This window comes from Dreissena polymorpha, chromosome 11, assembly GCF_020536995.1.
Source record: "Dreissena polymorpha isolate Duluth1 chromosome 11, UMN_Dpol_1.0, whole genome shotgun sequence".
In the NCBI taxonomy this organism is placed as follows: Eukaryota; Metazoa; Mollusca; class Bivalvia; order Myida; family Dreissenidae; genus Dreissena; species Dreissena polymorpha.
In genome coordinates, this window is record NC_068365.1 from 10,149,761 (window position 1) to 10,175,729 (window position 25,969).

The 25,969-nt window shown below is 36.4% G+C and overlaps 1 protein-coding gene across 1 annotated transcript; it reads left to right on the forward strand.

Annotated features, from left to right (window-relative positions):
* The first annotated feature begins 1,724 nt into the window (after positions 1-1,724).
* On the forward strand, positions 1,725-25,969 carry LOC127850984 (adhesion G protein-coupled receptor L2-like). Its single transcript, XM_052384394.1, has 22 exons — positions 1,725-1,871; positions 2,608-2,744; positions 2,922-2,984; positions 5,232-5,629; positions 6,020-6,128; positions 8,185-8,288; positions 9,227-9,412; positions 10,030-10,213; positions 10,504-10,620; positions 10,891-11,078; positions 11,423-11,478; positions 11,758-11,878; positions 12,208-12,311; positions 13,026-13,112; positions 14,245-14,347; positions 15,187-15,340; positions 15,901-15,967; positions 16,288-16,354; positions 16,628-16,722; positions 17,206-17,262; positions 17,979-18,147; positions 24,686-25,969. The coding sequence occupies exons 4-22, from the start codon at positions 5,555-5,557 to the stop codon at positions 24,881-24,883; spliced, it is 2,241 nt and encodes a 746-aa protein (XP_052240354.1). The 5' UTR covers positions 1,725-1,871; positions 2,608-2,744; positions 2,922-2,984; positions 5,232-5,554; the 3' UTR covers positions 24,884-25,969.

Here is a 25,969-nt window from a genome sequence, read left to right on the forward strand (position 1 = left end):
TTTGTAAAATAGTAAATTACAGCACGTGTTCACGAGAGAAAATACATTAACGTCAAACCTTGATCGTGCTGACATGATCATGTGGTTATAGCAATTATATATACTTGAATAAACCACTTTCATCTCCCAAAAGCCGTTAGTTGCATGAGAATATGGTATGGCGTAAACTTCCGTATGAGCATGCACTGCACGTTGATAATGTTAATTGAGTCTATCTATGAAAAAACGGGGTTGAACGCTGGTGCGTAAAGTGTCGTCACATATTAACCTGTTCAGTCCGCACAGGCTTATCGAGGACGAAACTTTCCGCCTTGACAGAGTTTTCGTTTAGAAAAGATTTCATTGACACGAACAAAAGAACGGAAAAGTTCGTCACTGATTAGCCTGTGCCGACAACACTTTATGCGCATGCATTAAGCGCCGTTTTCCCAGAGCGCGGCTCATAGTTAACGCACTACATCCGGAAACATATCAGCATCAAACGACGATTGTCACTTTGCATTCAGTATTTATATTGCTACAAATAGTGGTCTTAAATGTCATAAAACGTAGAACGAAAGCACGCATGTTGATTTGGCGAACTTGCGATAAGAACATTAATTTCTTTTGTATATGAATTTGCATAGGTTACATCTCTTCAAGTTTTTGTAATACATGTAGTTGCAATGTGAATATTTAATATTCTGCATACACTTATACGAACTGCAATATGTGTTGCTTTTTACAAGCTCAGATAAGGAAAACAATTATTTTGGTGAAAATATCGATTGTTGTAGCATCTTATGTTTGAAATTCTATTTACCTTTGAATGAAACATAACCATGGTAAACCATTATACTCGTATCACGTCTGAAACATGTTTAGAATCGACCTTCATATAATCTTTAATAGAGACAATTATAGAATTCCCTTCAAAATATTTTGGAATGAACTTGGACATGACATGCTCGATATTAAAACGAACGTTGGAAATTCATATGGTACCACGGTATCAATTGGTTTCAACCTGATAACTAACCTGTAAGATTCATTCCCTATGATTTAAATTGGGAAAGAAATTTTCAAAATGCAGTCGGTGAACTTTGTATTGACCATTCATTTGAAGAGCGACCGATATTGTAAATATTCTGAAATGTCGGCTGATCTATTCCCGCTATGCGATTTTTTTAAGACGTTTTAATTTTGAATGTTATTATTTTTAGATTTCAGTGACATTAATTGTATGATTTTATGTCTCTGAACGTAATAAAGAAATTTTTTAGATAGCCATCACGGTCCCTTTGTGTTTGTCTGATTACCAGCCTCATCTGAGGAGGATATCCAATGTGACCCGCCATGGGAACGCGTCCACCGCGCATGTCTGCGCTTTAACACCACCAATTTCCGGTCTTGGACGGAAGCGCGCGAAGAATGCAAGACACTCGGCGCAGATCTTCTTGTCATTAGCGACGCATCAGAATTTGTTAGTAAATGTTATGTTGTTTGTTAGTCCGGTTGTTGTCGATATGTTAACATTTTATTCAGGATACACCTTTAGGCCACATTAAACACTAATGTGATTGTGTGTAAGTCATAATGTTAGATATTCTTATTGTAAAAAAGTATGTTATCGCACAACGGAAAATACTCTTACCTTCATTATTAAGTCTCCAATACTACCCCATTCGCACATTTTTACTTGATGATTTGTTAATGTGTGCTACTTAATTTGTTTTCAAGGATGCCGTGCAGAAACCTCTTAAAAGCAAAATAACAAGTCAGCTGTTATTGAAATGGTGGGTGGGGTTAGAGCTACGCAAAGAAAACTTGGACGAAGAAATACGATCCTCTTGGACATGGGTGGATGGAACATCGCACATCCGGGGACTTCCGTAAGTTTTTGAACCGCCATAAAATTATTGTTATTGTGTCAGTAGTGCGCAATTATATTGGAGACGCTGACCCAATATATGTTTATGTGTTATTATACCACTAACCGATAATACTAATTAACTCCGCCCATTTCTATAATTATCTTGTGTAAAATTTGTATTTAGTTTTACACAATTTTAGCGCGCCAACATTTTAAATTGTCATGCTTCTGTGTAATGAAGCATCATTCTTAAGTGACGCCTACTTGAAACTTCTTTCCACACGAAAGTCATTAAAAAAGAAAAAAAAGAAGGAAATATGTTTTAAAAACTTTTGACGAGGAAACAAACAAAAGTACTCACAATGAACATTCGTAAAATAGTTCCTGAATACATTAGGTAACGATATTGTTAAACAAATCACTTGAATACAATGTCAACAATCGCAATCTTGATAGTTAACTATAACTAATAACGTCCATATTTAAATGCATCATTTTAAAGTCTTACCTTAAAATACTCAATAATACTGAGAAAACGTGTTAAAATCGACCCTGCCTTTTCCTACACCATCTCAGACTCGTCTGATACCACATGATATCAAAAATCACCAACAATATATTCTCCTTTTTCATCTGAGAACAACGTGTTTATATCATATACGTCAATCAATGAAGTCATGTTCATCTCAAAGATATCGAATATTACCAACATGATTTCAGACAATGTCATACAATTACTTTCTGGTCGTTGGTAGGCATTGGGCCCCTGGTGAACCCAATGGCGCAAGGTCCACTTCCGCTGCTGAGGACTGCGTAGCCCTGGACTATCAGACTTATATCAGAGACGATGACTGCAAAAGAAGCTTGCCTTACATATGCGAGCAGAACAGAGGTGGGTTGCATAATATACTTTCATATACAAAATGTACACTATTGCGAACGTTGAATTTCATTTAAAAAGAATGTTTATACGGGGATAAATGTGCAACAGTACTGAAGGACTATAATACTTTAAGAACTTTTAACATAAGCAAAAACAAACATTGACTTTATCATTTTCTCTGTCTAGTGTCACCAAAGCCGAGCACAGATTCTCCAACCACGACCACAGCATCTACGTCAACCTCAACTGGTAAGCAATATTAAAAAGCGAATTTTATGAGGAGTGAACAAAATTGTTGTAAGCATTTATTTCTCGATGGTACAAGTTTGTTGAACTGATGCTCCCCGAAAAGTCCATAAAGTTCATCATTGGTGTAGTAGAAATAATAACAAATACACGATAATGCATGGTATAAGTCATTCGTTGAAATATCATACAATAAAAACACGAATTTTAACCGTTGTATTTTACGCACAGTTTAAAGTCATATTTTACACAGACACATACACACGTTGAAATACGCTTGTCCCAAGTGCCAAATTTTATTAACAATTACAATATAATGTGATGTTATACTAAGACTTTGCTACATTAATTTTGATTTGCTCATAAACCTCTTACACGGAAATGATTTGTTATTCGGTAATAATAATATACAGTAACACGATTTGTTGAGAGGTGATTTTTATTCACAGTTTAAAGTCATATTCGTAATTAGCCAGGAGTAAAAAAACACGTATTTTCGTGCATTTTACTATTGAATGTTGTATTACATCCCTGAAAACGTCGATTATTTTCTATTCATTCTGTAAAGAACTGTTTAGATTCCCCTGTGTCAAACAGCCAATCTCCGATTATTACGGCAAAGACTACGTCGATATCTACTTCAACTGGGAAGTCGTGATTCATATTTTTAACAAACTCTTATTGTGGTCTTATTTTGGGTGGCGATAAACGGCATCTAATATGTCGATCATTCAATTAACTGACAACTGTACCAACAGTTTAATTTGTGTTCAAAGAATGGGAACTATAAACGTTTGCATATTACCATGACACGCATGATACTTACACTACTTTACGATTCAAAAGAGAAACTAATAAAATGAAAAGAAATGAAATACAAATAGCAACCCCCACAAACTAAATGTTTCTTAAATAATGTTCTAAAAGAACACATAATGGCATGTGACTTTGAATGGTATTGATTGGTCTTATTTAGATATTATAATTAATCGGAATCAATACTTAATTGCAGTGTTATTGGTGTTCAGGGAAGTTCTTTCATAAGCTATACAGTTACGCTTAAATAATAATAAAGCGTATACATACTTTCAAATTAAAGTTTAGTTAATTCGTCCCAGATTATCATGAGAAACTTCACAAGCCAATTTAGGGTGACACTTTACATTTACGGACATGCATTAAGGCCCGTTTTCCAAGAGCGAGACTCGTATGGTGAATCATTCAGCTTCATTAGACATCGGCGAGTTTTCAGACAACCCTTTCATGACTTAATCTCGATATAATTTTAGGAAAATAAAAGGATAGCGCAAAACAGCAATCCATTGAGATGAAATACAGTCTTATTGAGGCTATGCTAATTCACAAATGTGGATCGTAGAATTGAATAGCTGTGTACAAAGTTGAAAACTTGTCGCGGATTATTGCTTTCTATAAACCAAATTTAACCCATTTATGCCTAGCGTCTAGAAAAAAGCCCTTGGCATACAGTGAAAACCCAGCTGTTTGCTTACATGAATTACTGTAAGAAATATTCTAAATATAGATATAAATATACTAGAAATCTCTAATTTTGGAAATAAATTGATCCAATTTAGAAGGGTGGGACAGTCCACTAGGCATAAATGGGTTAAAATGAAACTTTACTCATTTGACGCATTTCCACTTAATATCAACAACGACTCTAGGATTTAAAGTTTGTATATACGATCTTTATATATAGATATTTGATGAATAATCCACTATAATTAAAGTTTAGAAGATACGGAACCAGAACGTCAATGAAATAAGAGTTGTGAACAATTGCAACAAAGATTCATTTACAAGTACACTTATTTATGTATCCTTAACGATATTCACATGTTGATCTTTAAGCATATGGGCCTTATTATATAAATGCTGTATATTGATCTCAGTGTTGATATCGTATTATAATTTGATTTTAGTCATAATCAGCATATTTTCACCAGCGTCGACCCCTTAAAATATTTAATGTGAACAATGCTAAATAAATCTAATTTTAGTTGCCCTTGCATCAAAACGTACACCAACACAACGCTCGCTTTGACCACAACAGTTTAGTGTACTATGGTTATTCTTGTTGAGTTCATTGCAAGTCGTTTATAAACTATACACAGTTTTTGCCACTACGCTAATATGTAGTTTCACTAATTCAAGTAATCAATGTTCCCTTTGATGACACACTTTAATGATTTATTTCAAGAACGAATAGGTATCATGTAAACTGTATAGCAGGTGATGTCCATTCTATCACATCCGGATATCAGAGGAATACATCTACTTTCAATCCGGGAAATAAACAAACTGAGAGACCGGGAAATCGAGAGACACCGGCAAGTAAACCGACCAATTCTCCGGGACATGCAACAACAGAGAATCCGCGAAGTACACCAACAGACAATACGGGGAATAAACATACAGATAATCCGGGAAATAAGCCAACGGATAACCCGAGAAATAAAACAACTGACCATCCGGGAACTAAACCAACAGCTCATCCAGGAAATAATTCCACTGACAATCCGGGTAATAAACCAACCAATAATGCAGACAGCATGAAACCGGAAACTACAACTGTGAAATCCAACGGAAAGCCTGATGATACCGAGCAAGAAAACGACCTTTTTCAGGTAAACACACATCATACATTATTTTTTATTTAATTATGAGTATAGAGAATTTGCGTATGAGTAAATATACGATAATGTGCAAAAGGAAAATGTTAACAATGGATAATTTTTATAACATATATTTGTTTCCATTAATTAATTATAGCATATATCGTTAGTTTGATGGCCTTAATACCTTTAATTTAGCAGCACTCGTGTCACGTTGTTTTCATTGTTAAACTCGGAATAAGGTGTTTTAAATAAAACATAAATTTAAATGTAATCATTAAAATAATTTTAAAGTAACTTCGTAATTATTTTGTTTTTCAACTAAAATTGTCTTAACGAATATATACTATAATTGAAATAACTCTTAAATATCCATCAACCAATCTAACAATATCTTCACAGGGATGTTACAGTGTGAACTACGAAGGGACATGCCCGCCGGTGTCGGCATTCGGAATATCCTGGCCCCGGGGCGAGGCAGGCCGCGTGGTGACAGTGCCGTGCGAAAACGGTATGACGTCATTGGAATCAACTACTACTAAAACGTTCATTCGATACGATACGATGCGATGTATGTTATGTTGTTTGCGTTTTCGTTCATATGTAAGAAACTGCGCAAAGTACAATATAGTTTATATGTATGGCACCTTTCTGGTTGAAAATGATCACACAACAATTATCAACCTCAGTGCAGGGATTTGACTTGAACCAGCATAGCTTGATCAAATCCTGTCTTCATAACAAACCTCATGATGAAAGCTTAGCCGCGTGGTACAATCATTTTACCGTTGTTATTTTTACTTCTTTTAATATAAAGTTAATTAATTTTTATAATGAACCTTGAATAATACACGATTTTCAAAATATAAAAGAAAATGATACTGTTTTTCATAATATAATACTAAAACATATGTATGCTCTGCAAGGAAAGACAACTCTGCGTTCAGATTAAACAATTATAAGAATATCAATTGCTTCCGATTACCACATTGGAGCAAAGCCTGATATGATATACATTCTTGTTATTATTAAAGAACAATAGAAAGCATATTTATTTCATACACGCAGATGAACAATATGAAACGTTAATTCATGATAATCAACAAAGAAACAACTACGATGCTCACAAGATACTCATCACATAATGAACATACTTCTCTAGCGTTAATAATCTGTTTAAAGCATGCACCACATATCTCCATGTTGCAACTTGACTAGCGTGCAGACATCATGGAGAATTAATTTGATTATGCTGGGTTATGGCTTATTAACTTAATGGATTGAAACACGGGCTGAAAGCATTTGCATTTGTGTATACATGATAAGCAATGTGGATTTAGACGGGTTGAAACGTGCACCGAATCTCCTACTTAGCCCATAATTTATGTACAACATACACGCGGACATGTAAATAAACATAAACCATAATGGCATTTTAATTCGAATTAAACGTAATTAAAGAGACAAGACACAGACCGATAAAGTTAAGAAAGGCACACACGAATACGTTTCAAATACTTTTCTATCGTAGATCATCTAGTAAAACATAAATGCCAGAAACGTATGGTGTTAGTTGTATCATGTTGCTTCGCCAGCCATCTGAATTCAATGGACACCACGGCGTTATTTGGAAGAGTTATCCATTTTTTAACTTGATTGATTGCAAACAATGGCATATAACCAGCCGGACGTGAATCGAATGTCGAATACATATTTTGATGGATTATTTTATATTTGCTAATGTCTTTCATGTTTTCTTGTATTGGTGGTGGTATATACTCATTCAGGACGCAGACGAAATTAGCATAATTATATACATTTACGCATTTGATTGAATAGTATGTGTGTTGCTTATAAATTAGTTTTCCATGATATCAACAGTTATAATTCCAGTAACGTTGAAGCTTATGCCGTTTCTATAAAGCATGTTGTTGTTATCGTGAGTCTTCTTACACATGCGTTTGGGTGACACTCAAGAAGTTAGAAAGTAGTAGCGAAGTGCATTTACATAGATACGATGAAAGAACACTGCGAGAACAGAGTAACATAAATCAGAGGAACGCGTACTAAACACATACTGACGGAAACATTCGCTGTTGCTCTTTTTGTATACAAATCAATTTTTAGGGACGATACTATAGGTCAAAACACAGTATATACTGCAAGATTTTGTTCAAAAACATACTTCTATTGAGTATGTTCTTCCAATTTTTTGTATGAATACCAGAACAAGTCAGTGCTTGCTCTAAATCTTTCGATATATATGTAATTTCTACAAATGCGGGTCACTGAGGCTTCCTATTGCATAAATAAACTAAAGTTAAATCGCATCAAATACTGGTTTTGAAGGAGTTCAGATTTAAATGTTTATTCTGCTTATTGGATTATTTTATATAACGTCAGATATACTTGTTTGGTTGGCCAGTTTGCTGTCCGATAACACAATTGGAGAAACTACGTAAAACTTTCGGGGGACGGTAACATAATGTCAATGTGCGCATTACGAGTTGTGTAAATGTGTCTTGTGTTCTGTAACCCTCTACATTTTACTCCTTGGTGGTACATAGGAGAGGCCACCTGGCGGTGCTCGCGATCCCCGGTGGTGTGTTGGCGAGAGGAACCCAATGTCCGGCAGTGTACCAGCGACACTATCCGAAAACTTACAACCAAAGTACATACCTTTTTTGAAGTCATTCATTTGTTTGATTGTTTCAAATTGATAAAATATGCTTCCGAAACATAACTAGAAAGCTTTTATTGATAAAACAATGTGCCTTGTCAATTTATTATGCATGTCATCGGATGGCTTTCCATCTTCCCTTTTTAATTACAATTTTAACCTAGATATTTCTTAACAGCATATACCCTTTATTGATATTGTAGAATAACTTTAAGATTTACAATTTAAAGGGGCCTTTTCATGTTTGGGTAAATTGACAAAATTGAAAAAAGTTGTTTCAGATTTGCAAATTTATTTTGTAGTAATGATATTTGTGAGGAAACAGTAATACTGAACATTTACCATGCTCTAAAATAGCAATTACATGCATCTTGACTATTTAAACACCCGAAAATTATAAAGCGCTCCAACGCGAAACGAATGTATTATTTGGAGAGTTCTGTTGTTGTCGTTACATTTTGTGAAACTACGAGGATTGCTTATATAAAGTATAATATACATCTGTCATTGTATCCGGAGGATGGCCAAGTGGTCTAAGTGGTAGACTTTTTTCTGCAGGACTCCAGGGGCCAGTGGTTCGAGCCATGCTGAGAGTTACCTTTTTTTAAATGTTATTCTTGATTTTTACTGGAGCTTTTTATATCCAATGTTTACATTTATCAATATAAAGCATTTAATGACAGACTTCAAAAGATGCCAAAATCTGTAAACGGTCCGTTTAATGACATAAATAAAACACTTATTTTATATTGTGTTATTTGGCGATTTTAGTATTTCCCAATGTCTTTGTTTATCGCTTAGCTAATCAATTTCAACACTCAACACTCGCATGCTCGATTGGTTTTGCATTGTTGTGTCTATATATAAGTGAATTTAAGCCTATTAAAGTTATTATGTGTAACGCAGAGTCAATAACATTTTCTTTAAAGATGGACGAATTCCTGTCGAATACAGCAAACGCCGACGCCGCGGTGGCGTTCACGGAGACTCTGGCGACGGTATCGGCGGCCCCGGGTGCCATGTCGGAGCAGGACCTCTACCAGTCCACAGTTCTCATGCAGGCGGCGGCGCAGGCACGCCCAGGAAACGCATCTCAGGCTAAAGCTATAATCATGGTATACAACGATGCAATCTACACAATTTATGTGAATGCCTTTTAAACAATAATAAACAAGATTAAAACTTAAATACACAACAAACAGAAACGTGTCAATTCACTCCAGCATTGGGAGGAGTATCAATCACAGACTAACATACACATTCGGATAATACTAATGGACATATACAACGGACGATTTGCAGTAAATTCTGGTGGCGTAATCTGACCAACAGTGTTCAATTTCTGTCTAGGTTTGCTAATTGTTAAACACATGCATTTGCACACCAACAAATTGTGTAAAAGATTTCATTTTTGCATGATTGTTCTGTTTCACAGTTAAACAAATGAGTCTCATTCTGCGAAAATTGTTTATAATGCATTGCGTAAATTTTCCTCCCAGATTGCCTGTGTAGTTCGTAGAGGTAAAACTGGGACGACACTTTCCGCTGTAATGGAATTTTGCCTTTCAAGGAACTCTCTTAACCGAAAATCACCTTTAGGCGGAAAGTGTCATCCCTGATAAGCATGAGCGTATTGCAGAGGCTTATCTCGGAATCTGGGATGAAACTGAACGCAAATGCATTAAGCATAGTTTTCCCAGTCCAAGGCTCTTATAAGAAATGTTACTCTTAGAACGTCTTAAAATTCGGTAACAACTTGGTGGCCGAAGACAAGCGGGCGAGTTGGTCATCCATGGAAGCAGGAAACCAGCGGACCGTTGCCGCATCTCTTGTGCGCTCTGTGGAGAACGTTACCATGGCAATGTTGGAGGCGTACCAGGAACCGGGCGTGGACAAAATCAGGGATACAAATATGGGTATGTCTCCACAAAGGAGTATTTATTTGCTTATTTCTATATTTATTATCAACAGACAAGAACAGTTCATGGAAGTTATAAAAAGACAACTGGCCCCAAACTTCAGAGAAACGGGTTCCGGTTTTTAGTACTTTATTTAAAAATATACATATAATTTAGTGTGTAGTTGTATTTGTCCTCTTTATTTTGAAACAGATTATCAATTCCAAACAGAGCCATGAAACTTTTATGACATATTTGAACAAATAATGACAATTAATCCGAATTGTTAATTTGTGTCATGTGGCCAGGTGTTGAGCTGCACGTGGTGTCTGTGGACCACTTCCTGCCACCAAGCACCGTACAGTACCAAGGCGGCGAGAACGCATTCGCCGTTCCGTGGGAAAACTTGGCAGCTTTCACGAAAGGTTATATCACTGGTCTTTAAGACAGACTTCTCGTTAATAAAATATTTTGTAAAAATGACCTGCAAATGAAATGATGTCGGTAAATAAAGTATTTGTTTTCCTGTCCCTTTATGAGTCTATTCAAGAAGCAATAGAACCAAAAGTCAACAACAATTAGTAAGCAGTGTATGGCTACATTTTTGTGTAATTTAATCTGCAAATAAAGTTTCCCGGATTAAAACATGCATCATTTTGCAATTGTGTGTTCATGCATATTGATTTCGTTCTCAGACGGTCTAGCAAAGCTCGTCTTCATCGAGTACACCAACATCGATGAATTGCTAAAGCCGGAAGTGATGTCATCGGGAGACCAATTTGAGAAACGCGTGATCAGTCACGTAGTGAGCGCCGCCATCAGAGGCAAGCCACCAGGGACGCAACTACAGAAGCCCGTCACGTTCACATTCAAAACGGAAAATGTGAGCATTTGCTTAGAGTGTTACCAACATTATAAGCTCAATGTTATTTGAGCATGTAATACAATTGCTCTTATTCTATTAAAAACTAATTTGATTGACCTGATATTTTGTATTAAATGCAAACAGTACGTATTTATATAACACAATACGTACACAATAAGCTTTTTTCAAAATGTAAAAAGTTTGTTTCACGTCAGTTAACGAACTTATATTTAGTGTTTACTACATGAGTTGTAAACTTATTTCTGACAATACTAACCATATAAAGGCAACGAAGGTAATTTTCTTGACGTTTTAGCAATTATTCGCATAATTACTAAATGGATATTTGATTCCTTTTTCAGAGAGGAAATGGTGCGCCATACGATCAACAATGTTCGTTTTGGAATTTCAGTATTGGGTAATAACAAAATGAATTTTGTCATAGACATCACAATCTAACAACCGCCTGAACATGTTTTTCTTCAATCATCAGTTTACATTATTGTAATCGGTCAGGTAGATAATTTGCTCAATCCTTTTAAAAAGTATATTTTAACCAGATTTATATGGCCTTGCAATATCAATATTAATTGTACGATCCGTGGCGCATATTTATACATGTGTATACAAAGTAAAAAATATATATAAGCGGTATAAGCTTCTTTCTACAGATTATATCCCAGACATTTTCCTGCAGGTTTTCAGGGGGCTGGTCTCAAAAGGGGTGTGTCCTGGACAAGTATAACTCCACCCACACAACATGCCGCTGTGATCACATGACCAACTTCGCCATCCTCATGGATATACACAGCACTAAGGTCTGTCACGTATCTGTAACCTTTGGTTGAATATATAAACCTGTGTTTCGCGTCATAATCGAATATGTCATTAGCAGATGCATATACATGAGCCTCTCTGTGGGAACACAAGGCTTAATACATATCTAAGCAAGGACGATAATTTCCGCTCTTATTGTGTGTTTTTTTCATGAAAAGGAATTAACTTCTTAGCGAAAATCCAGTTTAGGCGGAATGTGTGAAGACAGTTTACGCACATGCATTAAACCGCGTTTTCTCAGGGCAATGTATTTACAGCTATCAGATGTTCACGTGATGACCCTCTCCTACATCACCTAATGTATTTACAGATATCAGATGTTCACGTGATGACCCTCTCTTACATCACCTACGTTGGCATCATCATCTCAGTCGTCTGCTGTTTCCTCAGCTGGCTTACCTTCGTCTGCTTAAGGTGAGCTGAAATTATTTAGGCAGAATCGCAAATATTTGTGTCAATATTTCCCATAATCCCTAGTTAAGGTTGAGAAATACAAACTGTAATGATGACCTTTTTTTATTAAAATAACAATTGTGCAATACATTTACTTGATTTTGTTGACTCAGATCTAATTTTAATAACATTTCAAAATCGTTTTTGGCTTTAGGAAAAATTTCAAACGGATTATTTAGTTGTATTATAATTTCCAATATAGATGAGTCCATAAGTTGATAGCTGCAGAACATATATTAATTAATATGAGAAGTTTTAAAACGGCTTTTAAAAATGTATAAAATTGAAATACATTTTTCAAAGGCTGCATTTGATAGGAGAGAGGAGAGATGTAAAGTAACGGATTATAAATATCGTAGTTGTACTTATGTGTGTTCGTTGTAATTATCCAATAAAAAATGATTTAATTTACGATATTTCAATCACACCTTAACGATTTACAATAACATTGTAAAATAGTTTATGTGTGGACTTTTTACAATGCATGATCCTAACCTTAACATTTGCTACAGAATTGCATGTAATTAGCATGTCTGTGCTTTTATTCTGGAATGTTTGTCTTAGGACGATCCAATAAGCAGTTTCTATTTTTTCTTCTCAAAATAGTGTATTACTATGCTATACTTAATATTCACTGTGTTGTTAAATGCACTCGTCACATAAATGTCTGTCTAGTTGTCGCTGTGTTCGTGGATATCGGGGCAGTAACGAAGACCGGGGGAACAGCGCGGGAAGCTATTACGGCGGTTCGGCCGCCTCTCGGTAAAATTGGCACATTGTAAAGTCGTTGTTCCTGGGAATACGGGGCTATTGTAGGCTTATTATATTTGAAACAATGGGTTATCTGGGCATGCGTTTACTTAGTTTGCAAACTTGTGTAAACAGCGTAAACAGCTATAACCACTTACATTCAATACAAAGCATGCTATGCTTGAACCGTTTACAAAGGTGCATGTATATGATTTCGTAGTGTTTTAACATATCACAATATGTCGCAATTCTTGCAAATATTAATAAGTTAATATGCAAGACGTGTGCAAACTGCTGTTTCAATAATCTTTTTTATAAATTGTGTTTCAAATCAATGAATGGTACGTTAAGGAACGAGCATTAACTGATTTAATTAAACAGTTAATTAAACGTACATTTTATATGAAACCTGTAATAGTGTCAACTCTGGGAATGTTATTCCGACTACAGCCACATGTTGTTTCTTAAATAATGTGCATTGTTTGCATAGCGATGTAAAATTAAAAAGGTAAAAGTATGAAACATAATACTATGTATTCAACGTTCAACACGGAGATAGATATTTAATAACAATATATACAAATATATAGAAATTCATAAAATCACATTTATATCATTTATGAAGCTTTTGTCATGTGAAGGCCCAGTCTTACTTCTTATATGTATACGCCATCATGTTGTGCCTTACCGCGCTTTAAAAGTGGTATATTTGCAAGATCGTTCCTGTGTTTCAATAATATTATAATTATATTCAAAATCAATATTGCATGAGTGGTATGAATGAAGTTTGAGTGATTACATGCACGTGTGTTAGTACAAAACGCATGATATAATGCTTTTCATCACTACATCGTTATTCGTATTTTCTTTATTGTATAGTGAATGTTTTTTGATTTCCTTTTCTTTGTACTAGAAATTTGAATAATTGTTTTCGTCTAAGGTTGCGAGGCTGTATATTCCTTAAAACATCTCACTCAAAATTAACATGGTTTTGATAAGTTCCAGTTTTTTAAATCTTTAAAGCATTGTCATGAGTTCCTTGCACGGCTTACTAAGAAAAAAGACTGTCTTGCATCTATATATGCTACACATCATGATTTGCATCGCGTAATGCATATACTTACATATAATTGGCCGGTTGCAGTTCAGTGCAGAGTGAGAGAAACTCAATCCACAAGCACCTTGTATTCACCATCTTTGTCGCAGAGATCCTTTTCCTTGCGGGGATAGAAAGGACAGAGCCAAAGGTAAATTGAAGTAAAGGTCCTTAATATATGTGTGTTTCTTTTGGGTATAGTGATAACTGATGAAAAGGTACATTTCTGCAAAGGTACTCAGTATGTCTGCGATTTGTCGACAAAAAAGGGGACACAGAAAATGTATGGTTGCAAAGTTCCACCCTCAGTATTCCAGCAATGCTTGTGGGTATAGAATGAAATGTACATTGTAGCATAGGTCCTTATAACGTCTGTGATAACTATGAGTGTAGTGGGTATATAGAGGACATAGCAATGGTTTATGGTGACAAATGTTCTCAGTATATGTCAGCAAACCGTGTGAGTATATACTAAATAAGGAAAAGGGAAATGTAGTAGAATATCCTCAGTATGTTAGCGATTTTTGTTGTTAAAGGAAGCAAAGACAACAATTGCATTGTAGACAATCTCCTCAGTATTTATGAGATTCTTGTGGTTGTAAGAGGACATGTTAACGTATGAAATCAGTATGTAAGTAATTCTTGTGGGAGAGGACCGAAAAACATTAGAACATGTTCACAGTTCTTATGCTATTCTAGTATGTATTGAGAAGAAGAAAAGAAATAGCATGGTACTTTAAGATTATTAGTATGTTAGCGATTCTTGCGGGTATTACGATATCAGAACAAACGGTAAACGGTTGAAATTGACCCCAGTATATAGGCAATTCTTTCGGATATAGAGAGGACAATGATAAATGGACATAGTAGCAAATGTCATCGGTAGGTCGTCAAGCCCTATCTCTTACTTCGTTGTTTATACGTTATTTACAATGTATTAATCGTTTCTAAGTTGGCATTTGAACAATTAACCACTGTATATATTTCAAGATCGCGTGTTCCATCATCGCTGGGTTCCTGCACTTTTTCTTCCTGTCCAGTTTTTGTTGGATGTTCGTGGAAGGAATCCATATCCTCTTCATGCTGGTGCAGGTGTTTGACGCCGCCAAGTCTCGGATGAAGTATTACTACCTTCTTGGCTATGGTAGGTTTATGAAAGATTTTTAATCATACATGTTAATGGGTACTGCTTATACATTACTTATGCTTTGTAATTTCTTAACAATGTGGTAGTTATTAAGCATGGCACTTTTCCGTCACTCTTACATTTTAGCGTACGTGTCGATATTTTGAGTAGTTGACATCATTTTAATTGTTGCACGAATTTTGCTCAACATACACCGCTTAATTTCATAAATGTTTATTTGTGGTTAAGAAAGAAATTTTGTCTATGGCCAGTTTATGCAGTATTATAACCAATCGTAATTTTCCGCTATAGTATGTTTATAGTCTTTGACGTTTTGTGTAGTCAAATCCTGGTTCATTGCCAGGCGTCGATTTCTTTCACAGCTTCAGGATCTACAATGCTTGATTTTTTTTATATACTTTCAGTAATTCCATAGTTGTGTTTTAGCCGTTTATAATAGCCGCTTAACAAATTTCATTCAATACACTCATTGGTTTAATATGCGTTTTTCATTGTGTTGGGTGAATATAAAAATACCGCTAAAAATCAAGATATAACCCGGTGAGTGTTCATTGCAGGCGTCCCAACTTTGATTGTTGGAATCTCCGCTTTGGTGCGCTACGAGGGATATGGGACTCCGAGATAGTAAGTTACTGCTTGTATTCAATTGCATTTGTTTCAAGGTGATTGTGTACCGGTGTGCAGAGTACATAAGCACTATATAATAATGGTATACCTAGATTATATATACCGGGTAGTGCAGTTCAGCTCATGAAAACAGCGCAATACTGATCATGTTATTTTTTGCAACTCAACTCATGGACATAAACCAAAGAAGCGAACTAATTAGCATAATGTTCACTGCGTTTTCTTACGTGTGTATTTACTTTCGTCTTTTATGAGTGTATGTTTTGGCAATTTCATGTCACTTGTAATTACTCGATACAATCCGTTTATTTATTTAGCTGCTGGTTGACGACAGAGCGATGGTTCATCTGGAGTTTTGCTGGACCTGTGGCATTCATATTGCTAGTACGTATAATCATGTTGAAAATCACATTAGTGATCTTAGTTAAATGCGCATATAAAGCATGTTAAGAAAATCTTCACCTTTGCCTCCACTTCCTAAATAGGTTGTTTAACAGAAGAAGAATCAACAACTTCATGTGCATTTAATATAATGTAGCAGTATAAATTGTTCATGTTTTTTGTCGTGAGTAACGAACATCCAATTAACACGTTTTCATACGTAACTACAATGGATATGCTAAAACAAGTACAAAGTATGTGTTTTATTGAATCCAGGTAAATCTGATGATTCTCATCTACGCAATGTCTGCAGTGTGCAAGCATGCAGAGTATGTGTTCACCAAAGAAAAAACACCAACTGGTAATCTCAAGTAAGTATTGAATGTTTTCGCCAAATATAAAACATCCTCTGGCAATTTTAACGTAAGTCAGTTACCTTTGCATTTAAGATTTAACACCCGGCGGAAATCTTTAATACAAATTACGTATTCACCAAGGTTCAATCACTCATCGGTAATTGTAAGCGTATTAAGTACGTGTTCACCACATAAAAATGGTATTTTGAAAACCTAAAGAGAAAGCATTAATCATATAAATGAATGTCTGTTTTCTTTGTGTACATTTTTATTTTAACTATTACTTTTTAATGTGATTTCTGAATGCATTACTGTTGTAACTGAGTCAGCAAAATCAAGAAGATAACGGAGTATAATCTTGGCAGCATTTGCGGTAAGAAATGGTCACAGAATGTTAGAATGATAGTGGTTTATGCAAATGAACTATTTCTTGAAAACACAACTGATATATAATGTGTATACTTCACAAAATAACTTTGAAGCGACATACATTGGTAGGATTGTAGAGCTGCCATCATTCGTGGTTCAAATGAAGGAACACGTGGAACAACACAAGTTCGTAAACTTTACCAAGTATTCCTTAAGAAGTAACTTCTAATGCCTCTCTGGACCTTGAATGACAGACTTGCGCATTTAACGGAAATGAACGTCCATGCTGATGTTAACGATAGAAAAAGTAGTTCTTAATAGAAAAGTAGTTCTCTAGTTTCTACCACCCCGCATTCTTCCATTTTTTCTGTTTTGCAACATAACTTATCCCTGTGCATATCCGAGACTTATTATTTTTTAATTGTTATAATTTTATGCAAACGTGAAGTATTATGTACAGTTTTTACGTAAAATTGAAAGCTTAGTAGTACAATTACATTCAAATTGCAACGACGTTTCTTGATTAGCAAAACTGTTTACAAACAAAAATCTATTGACGTGCAAAACTGAATAAATCTGTTGTTAATCTTTAAGTATACGTTGCTACTGATAGTCCGAGACGCCTGCCTCAGTTAAGCTAGGATATCTCATGCATGGACACGTATAGTTAGCATGTTCCTCTTAGCAAATTATAATGACAATTTTGTTTTCTTTGTTCTTAATACAATGAATATTTTTAATTTGAGTATGAGATTATATGAAGTTTATAATCTTGACCAGCTTTTTTATTATAGTAAAAAATGAAAACATGAATTATTAAGTATAGCTTATGTTTATGATGTTTTAAATAGCTGATCAGATTTGATTACATTATAACAATTTCTAACCCGTTACTATTTAAGAGCCTGGATCCAGGGGGCGCTTGCTCTAGAAGTGCTTCTAGGTCTAACGTGGGTGTTTGGGTATTTCTACATCAGCGAGGCCGCCCTTCCTATGGCCTATCTGTTCACCATCTTCAACAGTCTTCAGGGTCTTTTCATCTTCGTCTTCCACTGTATTCTCAATAAAAAGGTACGCCTTGATATGTTTTTATTTAAGTAAATACCATGTCTTTTACCACGTGTAATACAATTCATATTAAGTGTGTAAAGTTTCTGTAAAATTCTGTACAAACATAGTATGTTTAAAATACTCGGTTTTTATGCGCAAGAAACTTACATAAAGAATAACCAATAATTTTAGCCTTATACATTTTACCTAAGGTTTGTCCTCAATCTAGGTCATATGTCACATATAGGTAATAAACATTTTAAGATTTTGAACTGGTTACCTGTTCAAAATAGAGTGGAGCAAGCTACCCTTTGTCATGTTTTCAAAATCAAAAATGGTTTTGCTCCTGAATATATGAGTGAAAACTTTGTTCCCTTTGACACTGTAGGAAACAGGGGTTACGCAGTAACTCTTTCTATGCGATAATTGTCAAGTTTCTTTCGCAGTAAATTTAAATTATGCAATAACTGTGCCACGGAGTATAGAGACACAACTCCTTGCGCGATCACCTTTTGGGGGCTTAGAAGACAAAGCAACACACGCGTCTTATATAATAAAATTCTTCACTTTATTGATGGCGCCAACAGATGTTAGATGACGTGCAGAAGATATTAAGACGTTAAGACTCGGAGACGGTTATCTGCAAATAACAAAGTTACCTCGACATAATACAACATTCAATCAGACGCATGCATTATATAAAATACATGATTTAACAAGGTTGTAAAGGTCATGATACAAACAATATCTCATGAATACATAATTGTACATTCATACAGATCACACCTATACAATCAATCAATTAACATATAACATTATGTGTGGTTTTCCTGCCCTTTACCAAAAATCTAATATCAACAAATTTACTGATAAAATATTAGGAATACTATCGATAAGGAAAATTAATTCTCTCATAAAACTGACAATTATGAGGTAACAAAAAATATAATTTACTGCATATTGCTATCTGTAGTCCCCAAAAATGATTAACAGTCGTGCCAGACCCACTAGTTTCAGAGTCTACTAGCACATGAGTGACCAACCTACTTTTTTCAAGGTTCTAAGTACACTAAAAAGTTGGGCGACTTACAATAGAAATTCAAATAACTCCTTATTAAAGTACTCCTTAAGCCAGCGCCGCCAAAAGATATTGGCCAAGTACTGGACTTGCCTCCACCACCGTCGGCAATAATTGTCGGTCTTGTCAAATACACCTGGAGGGAAACACCTATTCGGTCGTACCAACAATAGTGTCACTAGCAGGGGTTGCAGCTCGGTGAAACTGTCATTTTAATAAAAATTATGGTCCTAGCAGAAATGAACACAACACGCCCATTTATATGTACACGCATGGCAGGTGGTTCCTGCAAGTCTTAGTCTCTCACACCGCCACCCAATGAACTTACCATATAAGTTCATTTTACTTAAATAGTTTTACAGACTAAGCTATTACCAACTATGTCCATAAACAACTTTCATACAGATACACAACACAAATGAATACATAACTAACTACTTTAAGTACACATATACAAATGAACTTAGTTTTAACTACTTTTCTTTTACACAACAAAAAAGGACGTCATAGGCTGTAATCATATTGTGACAATGCTAGGCAGCATGCTCTAATAAGCAAAGCTGTGTCACTGGCCTTACCTTTTCAGTTCCGTTAACTCTGAACTTGCATGTCCACACAAGACCATCTCTGCCGTTGCTTACCTCCTGCACAATTCCCAAAGGCCAATGTCCACGTGAAGATTTCTCGTCACACACAAGCACAATGTCATTTACAGCTAGATTTCGCCTGCTGTGTTGCCACTTTGATCTTACCTGTAAGGCTGGGAGGTACTCCTTAAGCCAGCGCCGCTAAATATATTGGCCAAGTACTGGACTTGCCTCCACCACCGTCAGCAATAATTGTCGGTCTTGTCAAATACACCTGGAGGGAAACACCTATTCGGTCGTAACAACAACAGTGTATTCGGCGAGAGAGCTTGCGGGTCACGGTGATCATCACTTACCTGTGTAATTGGTCGGTCGTTCAATATCCTTTCAACCTCGGTAGCCAAAGTTGATAGGGCTTCATCGCAAAGAAGCTGTTCACGCACGTAAGATTTCAATGCCTGTTTGAAGTATCGAACCAACCTTTCCCAAACTCCTCCCATATGACTTGCATATGGAGGAATGAAATGCCATACAATACCTTTCTGGTTCAAATGCTTAGAGATATGACTCTGATTCCACTGCCGTACTGACTCACGCAGTTCCCTTTCACCTGCTGTCAGATTTGTGCCATTGTCACTCAAAATCTTCTCCGGTCTGCCTTGTCTACTCTCAAAATGCTGTAACGCACCAATGAAAGAGTCGGTATTCAGACGGTGCGTAATTTCAACGTGTACCGCTGTAGAACATAAACAAGTAAACAGACAGCCGTACCTTTTTAGCTGCCTCCTGCTAGATTTCACAAACATTGGACCAAAGAAATCAACTCCAACGTATGTAAATGGCGGCTTATCCGGCTCAAGCCTCTCAACAGGGAGTGGGCCCATCTGTTGAGTTTCTGGCTGCTGCTGTCGTCTCTTACAACCAATACATTTGCTTACCACAGATTTAACTGATTTGAGACCCGGTGTTATCCAATACCGCTGTCTCAACAAGGATAAAATGTAATGTGGTCCCATGTGAGCATTGGTTTCATGGTATGACCTGATGAGAATTCTTGTCACATGGTGGTTACCTGGTAAAATGATCTGATGTTTGGCGTCGTTACTAAGGTGGGCATTTTCGAGGCGACCGCCTACCTTCAGTAAACCATCTGTGAAAACTGAGATAAGTTTTGACAGAACACTTTTACCTGAAACATGTCCTGATTTTCGGACACAACTGATTTCGTTGTTATACTCACCACTTTGTACAAGTGACAAAATAGCATTTGTCGCGGCCCTCATTTCACTAACCGTCAAGTGCTTAATCTCTAAGCAGACATTCTCTTTCTGTCGTAAATATTTCTGAATGAAATATGCCTTGAATCGGAGAAGACAGGCCACCGACCGCTGCAGCGTAAACCAGTCGGAATGCCAACAGGTTATCAAGCCCGATATCTGGTGTCAATTGTGTCGCGTGCGCATTACGGTCCTGCTTTACCTCAATATCGTCCGATAGACGGGCTACCTGGTTGTATTGATGGTCAGTCGGACTAACCTTTCAGCAGGAAATCCGGTCCGTTCAGCCAAATGTTAAGTTTTTCTTTCTCATATGGAAATAATCCCCTAGACGCTTAGTCAGCGGGATTCATTTCAGTCGGAACGTACCTCCAGTCATTTGGCTTGGTTACATCATGGATCGCATCTAATCTGTTGGCTACGAATGTCTTAAAACGTCTAGACTCACTTCTAATGTATCCTAAAACTATCATTGAGTCTGTCCAAAAATACTTGTCATCAACCTTCAAATCCAATTATTGCGATGCAAACTGATATAACTTTACAGCTACGACAGCTGCTGCTAGCTCTAATCTTGGTATCGACATTGATTAATGGGTGCAATCCTAGACTTGCCCATAACAAGACTGCATTTGCAGCTACCGTTGGCATCGTATATCTTAATATTTGCGGCTGCCCCGTACGCTTGCTCGGATGCGTCACAGAACATACGTAATTCTACCTTTGCCGAAGAGCCATCTACTCCTTTTGGCTGGAAACACCTATCAATACTTACCTGTGACAATGCAGGTAAACAATCTAGCCACTGGGTCCACTTATCAATGTCCGTGGACGACATCTTTTCATCCCACTGTAGCTTTTGTCGGCAAGCATTCTGTAAAGCCAGCTTTGGGATGAGAGTAACAGGTGCCACAAGTCCAAGTGGGTCATACAATGAACTAGCTACTGAAAGTATGCCACGATGAGTGTGACATTTGTCAGGAAGATCAACATCAAATATGAACTTATCCTTTTCTACATACCACTGCCACCCCAGAGCACGCTTAAACTGTTTTTCACTATGAAGGTCAACCCTTGTGCACTGAACTGCTCTGTCAGATTCGGGGATAGTGTTGAGAACCCCGTTACTATTCGAAATCCACTTTGTGAACTTGAATCCTCCTTTTGACAATAAATCTCTCAGCTCAGTAGACAAATCAATACCTACCTGAACATCCGGTACGGACTTCAGCAGGTCATCAACGTAGAAGTTTCTTTCTACTGTCTTTACTGCTTATGGACTGAAGTTGTCAGCATTTTCTCTTGCTGTGCACCTCAAGCTGTAAGCTGCACAGCTGGGTGAGGACGTTGCACCAAACAAATGGACAGTCATGCAATACTCACCAGGTGACTGCTCAATATCTCTACCTGGCCACCAAAGAAATCGTAGAGCGTCCCTGCTTTTGCCACTCACCTTCACTTGGTGGAACATGGCCTCGATATCGGCAACTAGGGCTATAGGATATTCCCGGAACCTTATTAGCACACCCACCAGGCTATTCACGTGATCAGGACCCTGTAAAAGGTTATCATTCAACGAAACACCTCGATATTTCGCTGCGCAGTCAAACACTTCTCTAACCTTACCTGGTTTGTTTGGGTTGCACACTGGGTGGTGTGGGAGGTACCATACTCTTGTTGGTTTAATTCCACCGAAGTTTTCCACATGTTTCGCATAGCCCTTCCCAATATAGGAATTCATTGTTTCACTATACAGCGCATGTAGGTTCCGGTCTCTTGATAGCTTGCGGTTTAACTGCTCAAGACGCGCAACAGCTAATGCTTTGTTGTTAGGCAAGCTTACTTGATTGTCGCGCCAAGGTAGACCAATTTTGTGGTGCTTACCTTCTTTCTCCATGGAAGTTACCATGGACGATAGAGCTCGGTGGTCTTCTCTTGACATTTCAAATTTATCGTCCAAGCCACAGTCGGGAAAATCAGATGTCCATAACCTTTCAATCTGATCCTGGATGTTTGCACTGCGCTTGAAATTAACATTGCCACGAGAAGACATGCCCTTACCTGTTGGACCTAATATTGTCCAGCCAAGCCAATTTTTAGAAGACAAAGCAACACACGCGTCTTGTATAATAAAATTCTTCACTTTATTGGTTGACGCCAACAGATGCTAAATTACGTGCAGAAGATATTCAGACGTTAAGACTCGGAGACGGTTATCTGCAAATAACGAAGTTACCTAGACATAATACAACATCCAATCAGACGCATGCATTATATATATAATACATGATTTAACAAGGTTGTATAGGTCATGATACAAACAATATCTCACGAATACATAATTGTACATTCATACAGATCACACTTATACAATTAATCAATTAACATATAACATTATGTGTGGTTTTCCTGCCGTTGACCAAAAATCTAATCTTATTAAGATATCAAAAATTTACTGATAAAATATTAGGAATACTATCGATAAGGAAAATTAATTCTCTCATAACACTGACAATTATGAGGTAACAAAAATTATTACTTACTGCATATTGCTATCTGTAGTCCCCAAAAATGATAAACAGTCGTGCCAGACCCACTAGTTTCAGAGTCTACTAGCACATGAGTGACCAACCTACTTGTTTCAAGGTTCTAAGTAAACTGATGAGTTAGGCGACTTACAATAGAAATTCAAATAATTAATATACATGAATTCTAGGCCTAACCAATCGACGTTCAAAAATGGCCCCTAAACATCAGATCTAATTATAACTTATGCCTTATTTGGAGCATCCCTGATCACCTTGGAATGCCCTGTCTCTGTTTATTCTAACAACAACAGTGACCCTAGCAGAGGTTGCAGCTCGGTAAAACTGTCATTTTAAATGAAAATTATGGTCTAGCAGACATGGGAAATGAACACAACACGCCCATTTATATATCCACGCATGGCAGGTGGTTCCTGCAAGCCTTAGTCTCTCACAGACACTCTTCATTCATACAAGACTAGGTTAAGTGAAAGTGGGTGCTATAATTTACCCAAAGTAAAAGGTTTTGTTGCTAAATCTTTTTCATATAATGCTTGTTTTCTGTGGAACAAACTACCTTCCTCCTTAAGGAATATTACAAGTATAGCTAATTTTAAAGTAAGTTAAAACTCACCTTCTTAATATGCAATCATTCTTTTAGATCTATATAGTTAGTTTTTAATTGATCCACATTTTAATATATCTACCTTTTTATGAAAATAAGTGTATTTTATAACTCAAATCTCTGATATTCATCTCATGCCTCTCTTTATCACTACCATCAATATCCAAGGACCACAATGGAAATGAGAGATTAAGTTCTCTTTTTTGTGTAATCCATGGTATAATGTTATTGGCATGGTTTCATTTCTCATACATGTTTATTGTTTTACTATTTTATCATATATGCAGATGTATTTTATCATGTTGTAGCATTATATTGAAAAACATCTTTCTATCTATCTTTCCTGGTCATAAAGGTGCATTTATTTTGAATGCCGAGCTAAAATACCGTCATAGTTGACTGTTTGGAAATGCATATTTATTTATGGGGATGAAAACATTACACACATTTCTGCTTTTATTTCAAAGGTTCGCAAAGAATACCGGCGGTTCATAGATTACCCCAGGCGGCCACATTCCAGTGGTACTCACTCATCCAGAGCCAATGGTTCCGGGCCCAGTAATACTCTCCATTTAGCGGCGCCAGCGCGGAAACACTCTGGACCCGGCTACATGGATATAGCTAAGTCTGCAGATAGCAGACGACAATCGTCAACCGATGCATGAGACCGGAACCAATTGGATGGCATTATGATAAATCGATTAACAGGAACTGGTTATATAACGTCACATATATGGTGCCATGTTGCGATAACACGAGGAATCGGAATCTACAAATTTGAAAGTTTACGATGATACACGAGGATGTGATGATTATTGTTTTCTGCAATTAGTGAATCGCTGACTTTCATCTTAGAGAAACTCATGACTGAAAAACGAAGCCTAACACTTGGTGATTGATATGTGTACCAAACGTGCATACTGCTATGTTCTTAAATTAATTATGAAGGGACTAACTAATTTCATTTCTGACAGTGAAATGTATGAAGCACAGTAACATTTAAATATCATCATTAACATCTGAACCTGTCATTACATGTAAGTTAAGACAGTACAGATGATAGTGGCCTGATAAATTTTTTGAACATGATATTGGACAATTTTGAATAGGACTCACTGCAGTAATGAATGTGCCACTTGTTAAATCCAGTAAATACTTTTGACATAATAAGTCACTTTAAAGTATCTAGTGCTTATATGTGTAGCGCAACAAATGTCTCTATCGATGTATTTAATGGTTTATAGATGTACAGACGTAAACAAGTTGTATTTTTGCCACTATCCCGACCATGTTTAGTTTTTGATCACTTAACTTTAACATATACATAAAATATTCTGCAAAGGAACGCAAACTTTTTCGGTAATCTAACCATTTTATTAAATGTGGTGTGTATAGAAGAAACATACAAACAAGGAAAGTTTGATCGATTTATCTATTTTTGGATATGTACGTGGAAACATACAACATATATGTTGTGCCTTTTTGCGATTGAATTAAACGAACGTATATCCAAACTTTTATTTTCTTACTATTTCCAAGTATTTATTTATTATTTAGTCTTTTTAAAACCTACTTGTTGATTATTGGTGTGTTCATGGTTGATAACTGAAACATGTATGCTCTATGTTCTTTTTAATTACATTAGCATGTCTTTATGTACAAATAATGTTACACACTAGTTGCAATATAAATATGACATTTGTTCAATGTGCACGTATCTTGCCCCATGCCAAATAAATCCATGACACATT

Excerpts from the sequence above, each read along its gene's own strand:
- LOC127850984 (XM_052384394.1), top strand. The coding sequence starts at position 5,555 with ATGAAACCGGAAACTACAACTGTGAAATCCAACGGAAAGCCTGATGAT. Across the intron at positions 5,630-6,019 it reads AAGAAAACGACCTTTTTCAG|GGATGTTACAGTGTGAACTA; the intron begins GTAAACACACAT and ends ATATCTTCACAG. Across the intron at positions 6,129-8,184 it reads GACAGTGCCGTGCGAAAACG|GAGAGGCCACCTGGCGGTGC; the intron begins GTATGACGTCAT and ends GGTGGTACATAG.